This window comes from Epinephelus fuscoguttatus, linkage group LG11 (genome assembly GCF_011397635.1).
Source record: "Epinephelus fuscoguttatus linkage group LG11, E.fuscoguttatus.final_Chr_v1".
NCBI classification, from domain to species: domain Eukaryota; kingdom Metazoa; phylum Chordata; class Actinopteri; order Perciformes; family Serranidae; genus Epinephelus; species Epinephelus fuscoguttatus.
The window spans coordinates 12402295-12421735 of NC_064762.1; the positions used below are offsets into that span (position 1 = coordinate 12402295).

Here is a 19441-nt window from a genome sequence, read left to right on the forward strand (position 1 = left end):
CATGTCTGCCTGTCAACTATGAAGCCAGCAGCTAGTTGGCTCTATCATAAGGTAAAAAAATCTACCCACCAACATGTCCAAAGCTCGCTAATTAAAACATTAGGTTTTGTTTGTTTAACCTGAACAAAAACATAAGTATGCAAATGACAATTTGTCATTATATGGGGGTTCATGTGCCAGACTAATTATAAGTTGGGAGCATATACTGCATGAAATAATAGATGTAGCAATTGTGATGTCACTAATTGGTTTGTGGAATGTTTTGAAGCTTTGAGTTTGGAATTTTAGCCTGCTTTATGAAGACAGAAGAGGCGGTATTTGTACAAGAAGAGCTAACCCTGATGCTAGCTGCTAGCTTGGTTAGCACGGTGCATTTACAGGTATGGTTATCTGCAGTGTTGGGCAGTACGTTACAGTAACGCCCTTAGTTTTGGCAGTAACTGATACTCTAACGCATTAGTTTTTAAATTTAGTAACTCAGTTACAGTTACCAAATGGTGTGTTACTCCGTTATTTTTGGCCAGTTTTTAAAACGGCGCGCAGCATGCAGTATTCCTTCACAAACTGAGGTTCCCTTTCACTAAAACATTTTAGCCCTAAACAATAAAATATAGTCAAGTTAGATAGAGGTGTATGAACAATTCTTACCAGAGCATCTTAATGAAACACGTCTCTCACCATCTCTGAAGTCACTGTCGACCTGCTGGCCTCACCACAGTGCTGTAACGTTAAGCGGTAGCCAGAGGTGGGTAGTAACTAGTTACATTTACTCAGTTACATTTACTTGAGTAACACTTACCACCAGCCACATGCCAGTAAAATATGCAAGTGGCTGCTAGATATGCTGTACTCACCAGCCTGAAAAACAATGGTAATCTACTGAGTAGCTGCTAGACTGGGATCCATTTTCCACGATGGCAGCTGGACAAAAAGTTTATATCCAACATATTATTTAATACAGAATATGAGTATACAAATTAACAGATGATTTGTGCTGATTTAAGATTTAACAGAATTCTTTGGTGGAGCCCTTCTGTGTGGAGTTTGCATGTTCTCCCCGTGTCAGCGTGGGTTCTCTCCGGGCACTCCGGCTTCCTCCCACAGTCCAACGACATGCAGATTGGGGACTAGGTTAATTGATAACTCTAAATTGTCCGTAGGTGTGAATGTGAGCGTGAATGGTTGTTTGTCTCTATGTGTCAGCCCTGCGATAGTCTGGTGACCTGTCCAGGGCGTACCCTGCCTCTCGCCCGATGTAGCTGGGATAGGCTCCAGCCCCCCCGCGACCCTCAAGAGGATGAAGCGGTTAGAAGATGAAGAAGTCTTTGGTGCTCGAACAACAGAGGGAGATATTTTGAGATCGAGGGACATCTGAGTGGCAGCAGGATAAATCCCCTCATGGAGTCCAGACACTGGTGGTGGTGGTGGCTGATGACTCTGAGGCTGATGAGGCAGATGAAGCTGATGAATCTGTAAGGACTACGTGGTGATGGGGAGGTGAAGGGCGCGCACAACTGCAGCAAGAAAGAACTACAGCAGAGGAAGAGACGTATTTAAAATGAGTAGCGGTAAGATGATAGGCTGACAGAGAAGGTGTGTCGCTGTGCTACTGGTTGATTGTGAATCAGCCGATGAATCAATTGACCTACCCAGACAATGACACCTAGAGATAGTGAGGAAGCATATGTGTGAGGAGTGAATGGCAGGGTGAGAAAACTTACAGCCTGAGCATGAAAAGTTTTGTCTTCCTGAACTTTGGCTAGAGTTTAATTTGTCCAGTGCATAACCCCTATAAAACAGTAAACTGACACTTTTACACATTGGTTTTAAAAGGTTTGAGAGGTGCAGGTAGGCAGATTTCACTACCTTTGGACATTGCCAGGGTAACTGTTTCCCCCTGCTTCCACTTTGTATGCTAATCTAAGCCAACTTGACACTGGCTGTCGCCTTACACTTGATGGACAGATCTGAGAGTGGTATTTATTTCATCTAACTTTACACCAGAGAGAAAATAAGCATATCTCCCAAAATGTTGACCTTAGACTTTAAGAAACAAGCAATTTTGTTTTTCAGATGTTTGTGTCAAAGAATTCACCCCTGAATTGTAGTCACGAGAGTTAAGGTTATGTGTGTAATCATCCTGACTGACAGCACTTTACAACAAAGTACGACTTTTGGCACATTTTCTGTACAGGTACTCAGTGTATGTGTCTCACACAGGGCTGGAAGGTCTCTCTGCTGCCTGAACTGTGCACATTGTAATTCCCTTATGCTCTACACAAACAAACCCACAAACACAAAGAGCCCTGCCCTTATTGAAGTGCTGCTCTCAAGTACCTAATAAAGAACAGAACATAACCATGTCTAATACCACACTGATACTCCAGAGTCCCCGGCTCCAAATTTGTCCTTTGGTCTAATATAACAATACAGATGTAACGATGAGAGGACTCCTCTGATGCAGCTTTTTCATTTGTAAGGAAAAAGAAGTGTTCAGAGGATCCTGTGCTACTAATGCAGGATGATTTCAAGTGTTAGAGACTCTACTGCTGCACAGGCACCAGGGTGACACACTAGAATAACGGGGCTGTCATGTTTTTTGTCCATCCTGTCACCGCTGTCACCTGCTTGGCCCCAGGCTGGCGCTTCCTCTGTGGGCTCCCCTGTGGGGACAGCAGGGGACCTCCTGCACAGGACTACAGCCAAGACCATGGAAGTGCTGACCACTACAGGACTGACCACCAAGGCTGTGCTGACCGCCGTCAGCGACCACCGCTGGTGGAAGGACTCCATCAACTACCTCCGGCCGCTGCATGTAAGAACAGTTTAGCTGTTTTCTCTTTGATTGATGTGATCTGTGAAGCTGAAGACTGTTTTCCTTGTCAGGGGCAGTAAAGTTTCTACTCAGTGAAATAACTAACTAACTAACGTGAGTCTGAGTGTGTGTGGTTTTATGTGTTGTTTTGACTTATGTGTGTTTATGGATGCATGAACAGCAGTGTGCTCTAAAAGGCATGATCAAGCAGCCAATGATTACGGCAACGACTGCTGATGCTTGTTTCTAACTCCACTGGTTCCTGAGCTGCGCAGCAGGAGGACTCCATAAAACTTGATATTTTATAGAGGGGCATTGCTTCACGTCCTGCGTTAATACATAGCTTGTTACGTGCCTGATGAGCAATTTTTTCATCTGACTTTGGGTCATCTCGTCACTTTTTGGATAAGATAGCAAATCTGTTACCTTAAAAGTTGTTTAGTGATCTGATCTTTGCCTAAACCACAAAATTAAACTTACAGAAGACCTCACACCCAACTCTAACTTCAAACAGAGATGATGTTTCATTGCTTTGTGATCATGATTTACAAAGATACACTGAGGTTTTTTGGCATGGCTGCAACCGTGGCAAGACTTCTCAGCAGATTTTCAAATGACTTTACCTGCCTGCTGATTAGCAACGGGATGATACACAAATTTATTGCACATCACCATAAATTACACTCACAATATGTTGATTGTGGTCACTTTCCATTATTGGGATAATCATGAATATCATGCCCAGCAGCACCCAAAGTGGCTGTTGGGTTGTTCTACTACTGGCTGCAAGACAAATTGCCCCTTGGGGACAATAAAGATATCTTGAACTTGAACTTGAACAATAAATGTGATGCTGCAAAACAAGCTGCATATGCACCGACCTCAAAAAACACAAAAGATATTAATTTAACATATCTTCTATCCAAATATATTTATGATGCCATTTCAAATTGTTGAAAAAGATGCTTTTTAAGAGCCTGTTTACACCTGTTATTAATGTGAATTTTGGTGATCCAAACACAAGTGGAGAGCCGAGACATGTTGCCGTTCACACCTGTGTTTATCATCTGTCTCCAGCACTTGTGTTAGGATCTGTTACTACTCATGTCACTTATGCTAGAAAGTCAGAAAGCCCTGCACACAGTTATTATGTCCACGCTCTTGCTAGCATGCTTGCTAGTCACATTAGTAGTTGTGTTGGTACAGCTGTAGATATCGTTGTCAGCAGAATTCAACATGTCTCCTTCCATAGGTCAAAATGGTGGACGTTCCAAAAAATGGCTGTTTCATTTGGAATGGTGATCACAAAGAAGTTAATTTTATGAGTATGGAAGATGGACATTGTTCCCATATATGATTTTCCCACATTACATCTGGAGAGACCGAGATTCTATAACGAGGATAGAGGTGTTGTGTTTGATAAGATTTGGGACCCTGTACTAAATTCTTTCAGGGCAAAGGCTGATGTAATAATATTTTTTAGATGAAGCACCTTGATGTGTGTAAAAAAGATGGATGGTCACACCTCGTGTAAATCATTGTAAAATAGGCAAGTTGTAGAACATTAGCACCAGAATAACCACCATGTCCTCTATTGATGATGTAGTCCTTGTTGGGGATGCATCAGAATGCAGTAGTGTTTACACTACAAAAGATCCGAGATCAAATGTGTCTCGGACCACCTCAGGAAGTGGTTTGAGTGATCATGGATAGTGGTCGTCTTGTGTTTAGTGCCGTGCACATGTGATGCAACCACCCAAGATGCATGTTAATACCACGTGTCAAAGGCTCCAAGAGTGTTTGTTTTTTAAATAAAAAGGATGTTCACGAAAAAGTGTCATATCTGTGATGCAACTAAATTGCAAGGTGAAGTGATTCCAGTTTGCTTTAGTGTCATTTTAAGAGTTTTAAGCCTATTTTGTTGATTATCGGGATGACATTGTTAATCAGTTATTTTAGCCAAGACAATTGTGACATGAACTTTTCATATCATCCTATGCCAACTGCTGATAGATTCTCAAATTGATCATCATAATGTTATACTGGGAAATATGTACAACTACATATTATATTTTAGACATTTAGAGGGACTAAAATATGTCCACCAACAAACATCTACTCAGACGGAGGGGGTCTGTATTCTGATATCAAGGTCGTATCTTGCATCAACAGACACCCAGCCCAAACAGGCTGACAATGACTTGACTATCAGTTTCCATTTATTAAGGTGTGAGACCAAATGTTCGGAAAACATTAAAACACATCAGATAAACTGATCTCATGTTGTATGCGTGTATTATCCAGTCTAGGTTGCCTCATCAAGCCCAGTCCATTCTTTAATACTGAGTCCAATTTCTCATTTTTATCCAGTCAAAATAATTCAGGATTTTTGTTCTGCATTCTTACAAAGGTGCACACAGGCTGTCATGTAAAGTATGATTGTGCACTTAAGGGCTGAGACAGCTACAGAGCCTGCTGAAGTGTGCACTGCTGCGTCCTGCAAAACCACGCCCATCTGAGTGAAATATCAATTTTTCGGGGAGTCCCTCTCAGCATGTATGTGGACTCTGTGTGTATGTGAGAAAAGACACAGTTACACGTCTGCCCTCGTACCTCACGCACTCACAGACTTCATAGGCCTCAGTCAAAAACAACAATTCAAGAGCTCATCTCTTGCATAATTAATTGGCCCGCCTGTTGAATATTTCAATATCTGGCGAGTCGCCGGCGGCTGGACTGGCTCGATGGTCGCCGGGTTGGAGATTGATGGCGTCTCTGGTCTCAGCAGCGATTTGGGAGGGCGGCTCGTGGTCGCGAGTTTCTGAGGAAGACAAAAAACAAAAAGACAAACGGAGAGGATGCGAGCTGTGGGACAGAGAGAGATGACAGTGCTTTGGGCATGTTGTGAAAGTTTAATGATGTTTTGATGGCTCCTCAGGGTCACGACGCGGGAGCCACCAGTCAGGAAGGGGCGTGTGAGAACTCCAACCTGCAGCGTCAAGGCTGTAGCCCCTTTTATCAGGAGCTCATTGATGATCCCTATGTAGACCTGGTGAGTGGCTGAAGACCAGCGCCTCATTATATTGTCTTCCTTTTGCATCCCTGTTGTCCTTATTTCTGCTGTTTTCACCTCAGGCCTCTTTCTTTAAATTACAGCAAAAATGCTTGAGTAGGTGTTTGACTTAAAGGCATTTAATTCATTTTTTTCCTCTTATGACTTATAAATTCCTTCAAAAGCAGTGTTGAGACAAAATGAATATTGATTTCAGACTAAGTAGTTTTAATGCCAAAAGCAATTTGGGAGTACTTTACAGGAAAAGGAGGATAAACTCAAGAATGATGGTGCGATAACAGCGGATAAAATTGGAGATGTGATTTAAAATACAACACTAACAGAAGTTCTGTATATGTGAGATGAACGGAGAGATGAAGAGCATAAAAATCCAGAAGAAAGGGATGTCGACAGAAGGAGTTATGGAAGTAGAAAAGAACAAAAGTAAGAAAAGGAGTAGTTTGACCTTTATGCCTAGAAAATGGTCGCCCTGGGCTATGACTGGGCTTTTTACTCAGAGACACAAATCATGTGGATAGCTAAAAGAGTGGACGCGAGGGGAAACAGAAGGCCGATACATCTCTTCTCATGACATTTTAATAGGCCTCTCCAAATCCCTTCCTCCGCTCCATCTCCAGCGTTCATCCATCTTCCATCATCCATCTACCAATAATGGCTCCCCACGTCCATCTGTCTATGAGCCGGCTGATCAATGGGATTGGTTTTTACCTTAACAGTTCCAATGAAGGGAGCGGGGAGGGAGGAGAGGCTGATTGAGAGAGAAAGAGAGACAAATACAACAAGACAGAAAGATGGATAGAGCGGGAGTGGCGAAGATAGACAGGGAACATTGTGTGTCGAAGCGATAGCTCCGACGCCGGCGAGCGAGCAAACTTCGGCGTTCGCCTCTAAGACACTTGAGAAATAACTTGTACAAGAATCCTATAAATGAATTATCAAAAGGCGCAGTCTTTAAAGGGCTTTATTTGACTGTGAAGTTCATTTGTTTACTCCCTCTCTCATCTGTCTGATCCTTGGGAATTAAGATGCTCAGTCACCTTAATCACATCTCCGTGTGTCATTTTCTGATCTGCTCTCCCGACTGTTGGGAGTCCCTCAGCACAGCGATCAGTGTTTATTCATCACTTTCTCTTCTTGCTCTTTCTACCAGAGTCAAGATGTGTATTCCTCCTACAAAGATGTGCCTCAGGAAAACTTTGCTGAGGTTTTGCTGAGGACGGGCAAACTGGCCGAGGCCAAGACTGAAGGAAAAACATTGTCTCCTGCTACAGAGGGTAAGCATGCAGAAACACACAACACATAGTTACACACGCACAGATAGAGAACTTATAGAGTGAACATTTCCTTAAAGGGTTACTTTGGATCTTTTGCAGTAGGGCTGCCCCCTCATAGTCAACCAAATTAGTCGACCAGATCAGTCGGCAAGATTTCATTAGTCGCCTAAGGCTCGTTCACATTCACAAGATTTTCACGTTGGGGAGACTATCGTAATCTTTTGAGTGTTCATACCTTGCGACGTGTGTTTCTGTCATCGTGAGTCTCGCCAACCACGTTACAACCTGTGTGTGCACACCACAAGATTTCTTCGAGTCCTCGCTGACAGAGCCCCAGATAACCCGGTGACGTCACCAAACTACGTTTTTTAACTTGGAGACGACACATCAGAATCTGATCATATCTGCCTCCAGAGCCTGGGTCCAAACACAATGCGCTCCCCGTGGTCCTGTGGATGCCGCCATTGTTGTTGTTGCTTGCCGGCTTGTCAGTGTTGCCAGATCTTGGGAAAGAAACAAGCAACCAGGGCTATGGAAACAAGCCCAAAAGAAGCAACAGATATATATATATAGAGAAAGTCGACGTTTAGAGAGCAAGCCCAAATAAGCAACTCCACTTTAGAAACAAGCCCAAAAAAAACACAACCTGTGACTACCAATATTTGTAAGCGACTTTACAAAAAAAACAAGCCCAAAGTCGCGGCTAATAAGCAGACCTGGCAACCCTGCGGCTTGTCCTCCTCACATTTCCTCCGTCCTCCTGCGTGCTGATGTGGGACGTATCCTGCCTCTCATTGGCTGATGCTCTTTGTCAGTCGTGTCAGACTTCTTCAGTTTTCTAGCATGCCAGATATCCAGTCCCAGTCGCAGACGAGGGGGCGACTTGCTCGTAGGCTTGTTCACACCTGAGGACTCGTCGTGGCAGACTATCTGCCGACTCACCTCCGACCCAAGGTGGCTCTCAAGATCCTCTGTGACGTCAAAATCGCGGGAAAAATTGTGTAATGTGAACTAGGCGTTAGTTGCACACAAAAAACAAGCAAACGTGAAACTCTATTAGGAGCTGCACCTTGCACTGCTGAATTCCTGCCAGTATATCCCCCCAGATCTTACACACTGGACCTTTTTTTTAAAGTGGGACTTTTTTTAGGAGCCTAAAAAAATTTGGTTTTACTGCTGCCCCTGTCCACAGCAGTACATTGCTTAGCTTTTGCGTACCTCATACAAACCCACTTCAAAAGATCCAAACTATCTCTCTAAAGATAAACGATACCACCTGTACCTTAATTCCAGATTAGTAGCCTCAGACTACTTTAATAATCAGGCTGAATTTGTCCCAGTTCAGCTGTCATTTGACGCTCAGTTTGAGTCAGCTGTCGCATGTTTAAACTGCTACACAGTCTGATTTCCCACATGGCTGCTCTCTGAAAATCTGTTATAGACTGTAGTGAGATCGTTTTAAATAATATCGGAGTAATATTTTACATGTTGTTGCCACTGAGACCGTGCTGTGATAGAAATAAAACTGAACTTTGCTGCGCAGCAGACAGACCATATTGTCTGCATCTTTCAGCCATCTGCGCCTCCATATTTGTCTTTTTCTGCTTTCTCCTCATATTAGAATAGCACAATGTAAGGGTGCCTTTTCTCTTTGTTGTCAACTTATTTGAGGATGTGATAGACTTATAAATTAATTTAATTGAAACTGGCAATGTACAAAACAAATATGGGGTTTCATGTTTAGGTTCAATGTTGATGTGCAGAGACCAGAGTGTTTCAGACTGGGTGTGGTTACATGATGGTTCCTCATTCAGAATGCAATAAATCTGAATGAAATCATTCAGAATTAAAGTGTTCCCAGGTAGTTTACATGGGAAATATTCATTCCGAATGAGGGTTTACATGGGAGATCAGTTTAATCGCCTTTATTCGGGTCCGCGCAAGGTTTGGGGCAGGGAAGGTTTCTGATTGGATAGGGGGCGGGGCGGATGTTACGTGTTTACGTTTACCGGAAGAAAACACTGTAGTACTCACTCTGGATAACAAGATACTTGACGACGCCGTTCTTAGTGCCTTTTTCGGGCTTGTTCTGCTTATATTCTTGAAGCAGCAGTACGACAACAACCTTGTTCTGCTAATGCTTCATCTGTTGAGCAGGAGAAGGGAGGTAGAAGACCGTGCTTTGGCGAATGGAAACTGGTTAGTGCAACGAGTCGCGCGTGTGCTATATATGTCATTGCGCCAGAAGGGCAAGGAAACGAGCATGTGCAGAAATACCGGAATGAACTTAAAGAGGAATGAGTGTATACAAGTGCGAGAAATTCTTTCATTCAGAATTAGAAACGGAATATTCCAGCCCCTTACATCGGATTGAATTTTCTATCGCATTGGCCATTTTCATTCCGAATTGGGTGTTTACAAGATCACTTTTAATAGGAATGAACTTTCATTGCGGATGAAAACGGAATTAAATTGTCCATGTAAACGCACTCACTGAGACAAGACCAGTGCGAGTCCCACACTGCATGACAAAGACAGGCAGCAACCGCCAGAAGTTCAACACGGTGAGCTCAGTGCGGCAGAGCAAAAACTGTGTGCGTCCATGTGGGCAGCCACTGCTTCATAGGAGGTGGTGAGTTACCATGAAAGCAGCTTTGGTGATATCCCTGCAGTTGTGGTCTTGAATTAAAATCCTGAGTCCTTTTGTCTGAGACTGAGACAAGACCAAGTAAAAATGTGGTTGAGTCCAAGACGCCACCAGAACGTTCAAAAAGTGGTCTTACAGCCAAAATCAATCTCGAGGAGTACAACACTGGCAGAAAGACTGATCAAAATATGAAGTGTGAGTTAGCGTTTTGAGAAATGTGGGCCTAAATATTCATCTTTATTTCACAATCTCTGGGGCGCCAGGTGGATCAGTGGGTAGAGCAGGCATCCCATATGCAAAGGCAATGTCTTTTGCTGCTGGAGTCCAGTCTGCAGCCCTCTGCTGCATGTCATCCCCCCATTCGTCACACTTAAGCCCCGTTTCTACCAAACACTTTCGGTATGGTACCTTTGGAACCAAAAGCAACCCTTCAGACATGGTACCTAGACCCTAGTGTTTCCACTGCAAACCGTACACTTAAATGTGGGGTTGTTGTCACTCACTGTATTTCCTCACAGATGGAAGTCTGCACTCGTTTATCGTCCACACAACAAAAAAATCCCAATCTTTTATAATGCAGTTGGAGTATTTTTTGACCCAGTGCTGCATTGATTCGGCACCCTCTCACCACACGTCTGCCTGCTTGTGAACTTTCCCTGAATTTAGAAATGCTTTTCTTCTTGTTTGTAATTGACAAATAGTAAAAAAAAAAAAAGAGAGAAAGAAAGCACTTAGAGAGTGCTCTCTAAGTGTTGAGGATAGATTGAGTGAGTTTTTGTGTAACTTGAGCTGTTTCTTAATGCTCCGTCTTAGTGAGCAGTGTGGTTCTCTCCTCCCCTCCTCCTCCTGCCCTCTCCTCTCCTCATCCGTCTCGCCACGGAGCTCACATGTGGCGGACTGGGGGACAACATGGGAAGAATAGCCTCGCATTGATTAATTAATGTATACCCACGGCAACAGTAAATAATGATGCGTCACCGCGGCGATACCAGAGAGATAGCATCAAGTCAAAACATCAAGGCCACGCCGCGTGATGGATTGCAGCTGCTCGCCAAAGTCAATGCCACTACAGAAATAAAAAAGCAAATGTATGTGTGTGTCCGTGCATGCGTGTGTGTGTTTGAATACTAATACATGGACACTTAAGAACACGAGGCGCACACTTCGACCACTAATGCATCGATATGCATACACACACGTTCCGCTAAAATCTAAGCTCTCCCTGCCGTTGTCATTCAAATGAATATCTCTCTTCTTAAAAGTCACCTTCCCGTCGGAGCCGCCGCTGAGCGCGACGTGTCGAGAAAGAGAAAAGGCGGTTTGGACGGCACCGCGTCCGATAACAACCTTCGATTAATGACTCGCGTATCGGCCCGCCACGCCGGCTGTCCTCAAAAACAGACTAGGAGATGGCCTTTAAGAAAATAAATATATTGATTCCTCACCTGGCCCAGATAAGCTGGAGGTAATTAATGATGACACAAGTGGAAAGTGACTCAATGGGATTGAGCTGAGTAAGGTGCCGAAAATGGGCACTGAGTGCGAGGGGACACAGATGGAGACACACACAAACACACACACGTACATAAACACACACAAGGAGCATGGAGCGCTGCCATTGGCCGCGTGTTGACCAGGCCATAATAAGTTGTTTTTCACACTGCCTGCACAGGTGAAATAGTAATAAGTCACTGTCTCACCATCCCGCTAACAATGTGCCCGATTTAGCTGACACAGGAGCAGAGATGTGTGTGTGTGTGCGTGTCTGCGTAGTGTCTCTTTATCACTCTCTCTGTTTTCCTCTCTCCCTCACAAGCAGAAATACTGTATGCTTTTAAGTCAGGGTTATCTATTCTGTGTGTGCGTGTGTGTGTTTACCCCTCTGGTAATTCCTGTCCCGATGGTATCAGTAGCTTTAGAGAGGCGTGTAATCAGCTCATTCTGAGGTGTAGCTCATTGAAACCCGGGGGGTAGGAGAGGAGGGGAGAGAGGAAAAAGAAAAACAAGAAAAGGAGGAGGGTGGGCACTCTGCTTAAGAGAGCTGTTATGGCACTTAAAGCTGGCGCATCACTCCACGTCCCCCCCTCTCCCTCCTAGCTAGCACATACACACACCAAACCTCTAACTGTTTCAGGTATTGGGGCCCATGTGTGCACATATGAATATTAGTGTGCGTTTTGTTCTACAGGATATGTCTCTCCCTTTGCCCCCGCCTCCCCCCCAGTGTCCATGCTCCACTTTTCTCCACTCTGTCTGTTCCATTTTGTCTCAGGCTCTTATCACCAACACAGGCTTTTGTTCTCCTTGGGTCTGAGACTACAAAGTGAATCTGTCTGCCTCTGCCTCTCTCTGCTCTCTCCCACTGTTTCCTCACACTGACTGAGTGAGCGAGTGAGTAAGTGAGTGATTAACTTCGGGAGTCTGTGTGTTTACAGTGTTTGATCTTCATCTACTTTTAATCATAATGGTATGCATTTGTGTGTGTGTGTATGTGTGTGAGTGACAGTGTGGTTGTGCACCCTTGTGTTTGTCTGTTGTGGCCTTGAGGCCAGCAGTTTGGGACAAAAGTCCATCCCTGTGCCCAAAGCTCCGTCTAGACTCCAAATCCCATCAGCCTCAGGGACACACACACACACACACACACACACACTCACGCAACATGAGCAGTGTCCCAGTTCCATATTACGTGCTAACTCTGAGCCGTTTAAAGTGTGTTTTGGACTGGAAAACTCTGGGAAAATGGTAAATCAAGTGTGTTTAGATCGGTCAGTATGGATACTAATAGACTGCCTAAATGTTTAAGCTTATTTTGAGTGTGATGGGCTTGATGATTCCAGGGATGTCAAGATGTGAGCATGAATGGTTGTCTGTCTCTATAGCTCCTTTTAGACTGCCTGTCCGAGGTGGGAATATAGCGCTGTTATGCCATCTCGCCGTTCTGTATATGGAGTACGATTGCTTAGTGGAGGGACAGAGTTGTCTAGCTTTTGAGCTGGGAATGGAGGTAGTAACAGCGCCGAAATGATGTCTATATTAATGGGACAGCTGACATGACAGGACCATGAGCGGCACGGGTGTGACATGTTGACGATGTGTTATGTGTGAGACTCACCATTAGAGATATAATAGGTAACTGATAGCAGTTAGCAGCTAACCCAAAGAAAAACAGCAGCTAAAAATGTTCGCAAATTGGGAAAACAATGAGGTTTGGGAGCTTCTTACCCTCCAAGCAGACGATGAGATCAGCCGCCATAAAACAGAGATGGTAAAGAACTGTTATTGCTGTGTTAGGCCATTGTCTAAAAAGTACTGCCAGTGTGTGTGTTATTCACTCACTGGCCTCTTTATTAGGTACACCTGTTCAACAACTCATTACCGCAAATAGCCAATCAGTTAATCAGGTGGCAGCAATTCAAAACATTTCGGCATGTAGACATGGTCAAGACGACCTGCTGAAGTTCAAACCGAGCAGAGGAGAATGGCCAGACTGGTTCAAGATGATAGAAAGGCAACAGGAAGTCAAATAACCACTGGTTACAACCAAGGTCTGCAGAAGATCATCTCTGAACCAACAACACGTCCAACCTTGAAGCAGATGGGCTACAGCAGCAGAAGACCACACCAGGTGCCACTCCTGTCAGCTAACAACAGGAAACTGAGGTTACAGTTCACACAGGCTCACCAAAACTGGACAATAGAAGATTGGAAAAATGTTGCCTGGTCTGATGAGTCTGGATTTCTGCTGCCACATTCAGATGGTAGGGTCAGAATTTGGCGTCATGGATCCATCCTGCTTTGTATCAACGGTTCAGGCTGGTGGTGGTGGTGTAATGGTGTGGGGGAGATTTTCTTGGCACACTTTGGGCCCCTTAGTACCAACTGAGCATGGTTTAAACACCACAGCCTACCTGAGTATTGTTGCTGACTGTGTCCATCCCTTTATGACCACAGTGTGCCCATCTTCTGATGGCTACTTCCAGCAGGATAACGCACCATGTCACAAAGCTCAAATCATCTCAAACTGGTTTCTTGAACATGACAATGAGTTCACTGTACTCCAATGGCCTCCACAGTCACCAGATCTCAATCCAATAGAGCACCTTTGGGATATGGTGGAACGGGAGATTCACATCATGGATGTGCAGCTGACAAATCTGCAGCAACTGTGTGATGTCATCATATCAATATGGACCAGAATCTCTGAGGAATGTTTCCAGCACCTTGTTGAATCTATAACACTAAGAATTAAGGCAGTTCTAAAGGCAAAAGGGGTCCAACCTGGTACTAGAATGGTGTACCTAATAAAGTTGTCCTGTGTGTGTACATCAACACATCAAAATCTTGAATCCACATAAACTAGTACATCCCGTTCAAAGCGGGTCTTCAGGGATCAGTGATAAATTATAAATCATAATGAATCTAAATATTTTTAATAAAGGAGTATATGTTTAAGTACATGAGATTTACTGTGGTGTTGAATTGGGTTTTAGGAATCGTGGAATTTCACTAGCACTGATATGAGCTACTAAATTTCTGGTGTCATGACACGTCTCATTAATGCATACCATCGTCCACAAAATAAATAGAAGAGCACATCACAGCTGCAGAAAATAAAAACTGCATATGGAGTCGACACAGCTCGAGGAAATGTTTGGATGACTGTAAAAACAGTTTGGGTTCTCGTTGTGAGGTTAAAGCTTGGCAGTGTGTAGGATAATTGGCAGCAGCGTTTCTAAAGTTTCAGTTTGATTCGTGTCCATTGGCACACATTTTTATCTTCTTCTGTTTGTACAAAACAGTTAAATACATAAATTTAAGTACATTATGACAGTACGACCTTCAGAAAATGCTTATTCTGAGGAAAGCCCCGGCTCTGCAGTTGTTAAATCCAGACTGAAAACCTCATCCTCAAGCGCTTTAAACTAAATGTTTTTAAGAACCAAGGACTTACTATTGCTGTATTATCATTAATAGACATATTTTAAATCTTTTTTATTTATTCATGCTCATCTTTTATTCTTTTATCGTTTTTATTTTGCTCTTTTAAATTGTATTAACTTCAAATTGTGTTGTTTTAACTTTAAATCAAGTTGCTCTGTGGTGTTGTGTTGTCTGTGCATCACCTCCAAGCTGCCTCTGTGTAAGAAATCTGCTTCATAAATAAAACTGCCTGCTCACAGTCGACCTGTACGACCAGATCAGTGGTTCAAACAGACCATTTAAAGATCATTTGCATTTCTTATAATCAAACCCCCCTGCCTGTCTCCGCCGTCAGTATGCAGAGGCTAATTTGGCATTCAGAGGATTCGACTTTAAAGTGCACTTAGATGAAGTTTGGACTCATCTGGAGAGCACTTATTAGAAGTGGGCATGTACTTACTGTTTGAATAATGAATACTCCCTGTGCAAGAAACCAAACACGTACACACGCACACACGCAACAAGCATTTTGTACACAGCATATGCAAACACACGCACACAATAGCCCAGCGAGAAGATGGACAGCATCCCAGAACTCTGGGGGGGATTTTTAATGATGCTTCTTGACTTAGTCTCCCCTCTTTCCTTCTCATCTCCCCTCTATTTTTACCTTCCCTCTCTTTTGTCTCGCCCACAGAGAGGTGTATTCTGACAGCCACTGTCGTCTGTATTCAACAAACGTGGGATGAAACTCGTCCAAGAGGGGAGGGTTGGTTGTTAATCCTCAGTGCTTTAGTTAAAGTCTTTTCTTTCCCCTCTCCTCTCCATCCCTCCATCCCTCCATCCTTTTCCAGTTTTGCTGCAGCTGGCCAACGATGCATTTCCCAGGGACATGATGCTGGCTCTGTCCTACTTACTGGCCCTGCCTCAGGTAAGGTGGACACACATTCACACACACACAGAGTTTTATTTTAGACACACACAAACAGACTCCGGTAATAGAAGCGTGTATTTTCGTGGGAGTCTGGGAAATGGCTGAGTGAATCCGTATCCTCTACTGATCCCTTACCTTTCTACATGAGCTGCTGTGTTAAACTGTTTGCATCATCAGTGCGTCAAATGAAAGTTGCACTTTAAAGGCACCAGAGTAAAGTTGCAGAATGATGTATAGCAGTAACAATACTCATCTCACATAGTGTCATGTCTTCCTCAAGTCAAAAAAACATTCACACATACTGTGAATACTCCCACACAGCAACATGTAGTCCACCATGTCTCTGTTGTCACAGGGGCAGTCACTGTGTTTTGATAGCTGAGAAAATGAAGTGCAAGTAAGAGAAACATACCGTAGTAGTTTGTGTTCAAGTGGAGGTAGTTAGATCCCTCATGAGTCTTAAAGGGACAGTTCACCCCCAAATCAAAAATACATATTTTTCCTCTTACCTGTGGTGCTATTTATCAGTCTAGATTATTTTGGTGTGAGCTGCAGAGTGTTGGAGATACTGGCCATAGAGATGTCTGCCTTCTCTCCACTATAATGGAACTAGATGGCACTCAGCTTGTGGTGCACAAAATAGGGCTGGGTGATATGGAGAAAATCAAACAGCACAATACATTTGACCAAATACCTCAATAAAAGTATTGCAACGATATTGTAGGATTGACTATTTATGCCTTCACAAAATATATTACACAGAGATATTTGATAAATAATCATCAGTAATGAGGATATGATGACTAAGGGGCTGTACACATGCTGTGTTTTTTGTGTCCTCAGATTCATTGTTTCCAATATAGACCAGACAATATAGACGACGGCGTTGTGGCTTATGCGTTCTCAAGCGCCTGTTTTTCAGGGTGCAATGGATAATACCAACTAAGATAAACCGAGTTCAACTTTTGGAGTGCATTAGTACGTGTCATGTGATTTGCTCAACCTCATAGTGTAGCACGATCACCTAAACATCATCAGATGTGTAACAAAGGTGTGGTCCATATAAGAGAACAGTGTACCTGCTTGTTAATCTTAAAGAAGGCTCAAAGTTGGAAACGTCATCAAAATAAAAAATGCATGTGGAGCCAGAGTGTGTGACATTTGTTTTCTACAATCAGTAGGGTTGCGTCGGTATGAGGGGAAAAAAAAAAAAAAACGGTCCGGTTTTTGTAAAAAAAACGCATCAAGTCGGTAATACAGGATTTTCGCCACTTGGGGGCACAATTGACTCATTTAAAATAAAAAAACAACCATAGGACAACAGAGTGACAGTAACAAGTTGTTTTTTTTATTCCTTACAAATAAATTTTGCAGCTTACTCAATCAGTGCAAACAAGGGTTGCCTCCTTCGTCTGTCTCAAAGCCAAAGTGTTGCCATAGTGGCGCATTCCTTGATTTCGTCGAGACTAAATTGTCCGCCATTATCGACTCCCCGTCACTATTAAACAAACTCCAGGCTACAGTAGAGGCACATGCGCACTCGCACCTCCTAGCTCAGTCCCCGCCCCACCCCCACTCCCCTCTCTCTCCTGCTTGCTGTGCGCTTGGCGAAGATGTAGACACAGGTGCTCACAGACTTGGGCTTACTATAAGCGGAGTGGACTATATGTAAAAATGTCCGTGAAAAATCCCCACGATGTGAAAAATACATGCCGAACAGTCTTTTGTGTGACACTGGTGCGCGGAGCGAAGTCCGCATGGTCATGCTTTGCGCGCACAGGGCTTGCGGATGTCCACTTTTACCAGGCGGACCTCCGCGGCGTCCGCTCTGCCTGAGTATGCGGTCTGGTCGGTCTCAAAAAATAAAACCTGTTCCAAGACGGAGAACTGGACCGAATTGGTATTACCGAGAACCAACCCAACCCTAACAATCAGGTCTATTGCCAGTGATCAGCATCTTTTTGGTGTGTGTTACTTTTACATTTTAAATGTGATGAAATCCAACCAATCACAGCCGACATACAACTTATCATAAATATTCAGTCTGATAAATATGGAAAAGTTGATCATGTTAGTGCAGGGCTACCCAGAGCTTTATATCTGTCCCACAGACGATAGGCCCACACACTTACAAGCAGCTTCTGGAAGAAGATCAGCTCTGCACTTAAGATTTCAGGTTGATAGGCTCACTGTAATGTAATGCAGTCTTTAAAACCTAAAAAGAGACAACAGTTATAATATTACAATATCCGAAATCTAAGACAATATCTAGTTTTATATCACAATATCGATATAATATTGATATTACTCAGCCCTCACTCAAAGCACCAAAAAATATCTAAAAAACTCAACAGCAATGTCTTTTTTTTTTTTTTTTTACTCAAAATAATCCACAGACCTTGTAAGTAGTTTCATACAAGCAATTAAAATTTATTTATATAGCGCCTTTGGCAGACAAAAAGTGCACAACTAGCAAAACTATTAGCACACACACAAGAAAAAAGAACATTTAACTCTACACAACAACAATACACAAAATTTGAAGATGTACAGCTCTGGTACATACAAGTTACACAAAAGTCTGTCTAAACAGGTGTGTCTTTACCTGGCTTTGAAAGAAACCACAGAGTCAGCAGATCGTAAGGGAGCAGATAGAGCATTCCAAAATTTAGCTGCTCTGGCCACAAAAGCTCGATCACCACCTGTCTTAAAGCGAAGACAGTAGGAACTATCTTCTTTCTACTGAACTACACCTGCCAACCGTATCACCATGCAGAAGGAAGAGTGCATCTACTCATAGAAGAGAGGCTCATGCTTGGGACAGTGCAAGATGTAAACATTAACGGTGTCCTTTTTGGCTGAGCTGAAACGTTAGCTAGTTCAGTGGTGCCAGGTGAGCTAGCTTCTGCAGAGAGGTACGTTTGGTGGGTGTTGTTTGATAGCAAGAAAATAGTTCCTACATGAAACTGCTCACAACAAGATCCGTGGATTATCATGGGTAACTGGGTCATGATTTCTGGAAAGAGACATTGCTGTTGAGCTTTTTAGATGTAGTATTTTGGTACTTTGAGCACCACAAGCTGAGTGACATCTAGTTTCATTTTATTGGAGAGAAAGCAGACATCTTTACGGCCGATATCTCCAACACGCCAACACCCTGAAAACAGCGCTACAGGAAAAATATGTGTTTTGATCCAGGGGTGATGTGTGTCTTTAATCTGGTGGCTCTGTGTAGGGAAGTCATGGAAGTTGCATGAAAAGTGATACAAAAACTACAGAAACACTTGCTGCGGAGTTGATATCACTGTACGTTTCCTAGAGAGTTAATTAACTCTCTTCAGAGCAGACTGACGGTGGTGACAAACTGTGAGCTCTGCATTGTTTGACACAGTGAGCAGGCTGTGTTCACTGAATATCTGAGCTGTTTTGATTTTTCACTGCTTATTTTTGGATATCGTGAACTGGACTGTGGGTTTTTTAAGTTTTGGAAGGAAGTGGAGTTTATTTGAATTTTGCTCATATTTTTTTTTCCCCACCAGCAGCTTGCTTTTTTATTCATATCTTCTCTCCATCTCTGCAGGTACTGGATGCCAACAGGTGTTTTGAGAAGCAGTGTCACTCTGCCTTGTCGCTCCAGCTGGCTGCCTACTACTACTCCCTGCAGATCTACTCCCTCCTCATACCTTGCTTCAAGGACAAAAACCACACTCTCTACCAGGTTAGCATGGAATACCAATTATGTGTGTGGGAGGATGCATGAATGGAGGTACTGGATATT

At 43.3% G+C, this 19441-nt stretch overlaps 1 protein-coding gene across 1 annotated transcript in view; it reads left to right on the forward strand.

Moving 5' to 3' along the window:
- The window catches only part of nbas (NBAS subunit of NRZ tethering complex), a 282352-nt gene that overhangs the window by 118665 nt on the left and 144246 nt on the right, over window positions 1-19441 (forward strand). Inside the window, exons 37-41 of the mRNA XM_049590355.1 lie at window positions 2639-2815; window positions 5754-5867; window positions 7039-7162; window positions 15584-15660; window positions 19244-19381. Coding sequence (XP_049446312.1) covers window positions 2639-2815; window positions 5754-5867; window positions 7039-7162; window positions 15584-15660; window positions 19244-19381 — 630 coding nt within the window. The remainder of the gene's footprint in view (window positions 1-2638; window positions 2816-5753; window positions 5868-7038; window positions 7163-15583; window positions 15661-19243; window positions 19382-19441) is intronic.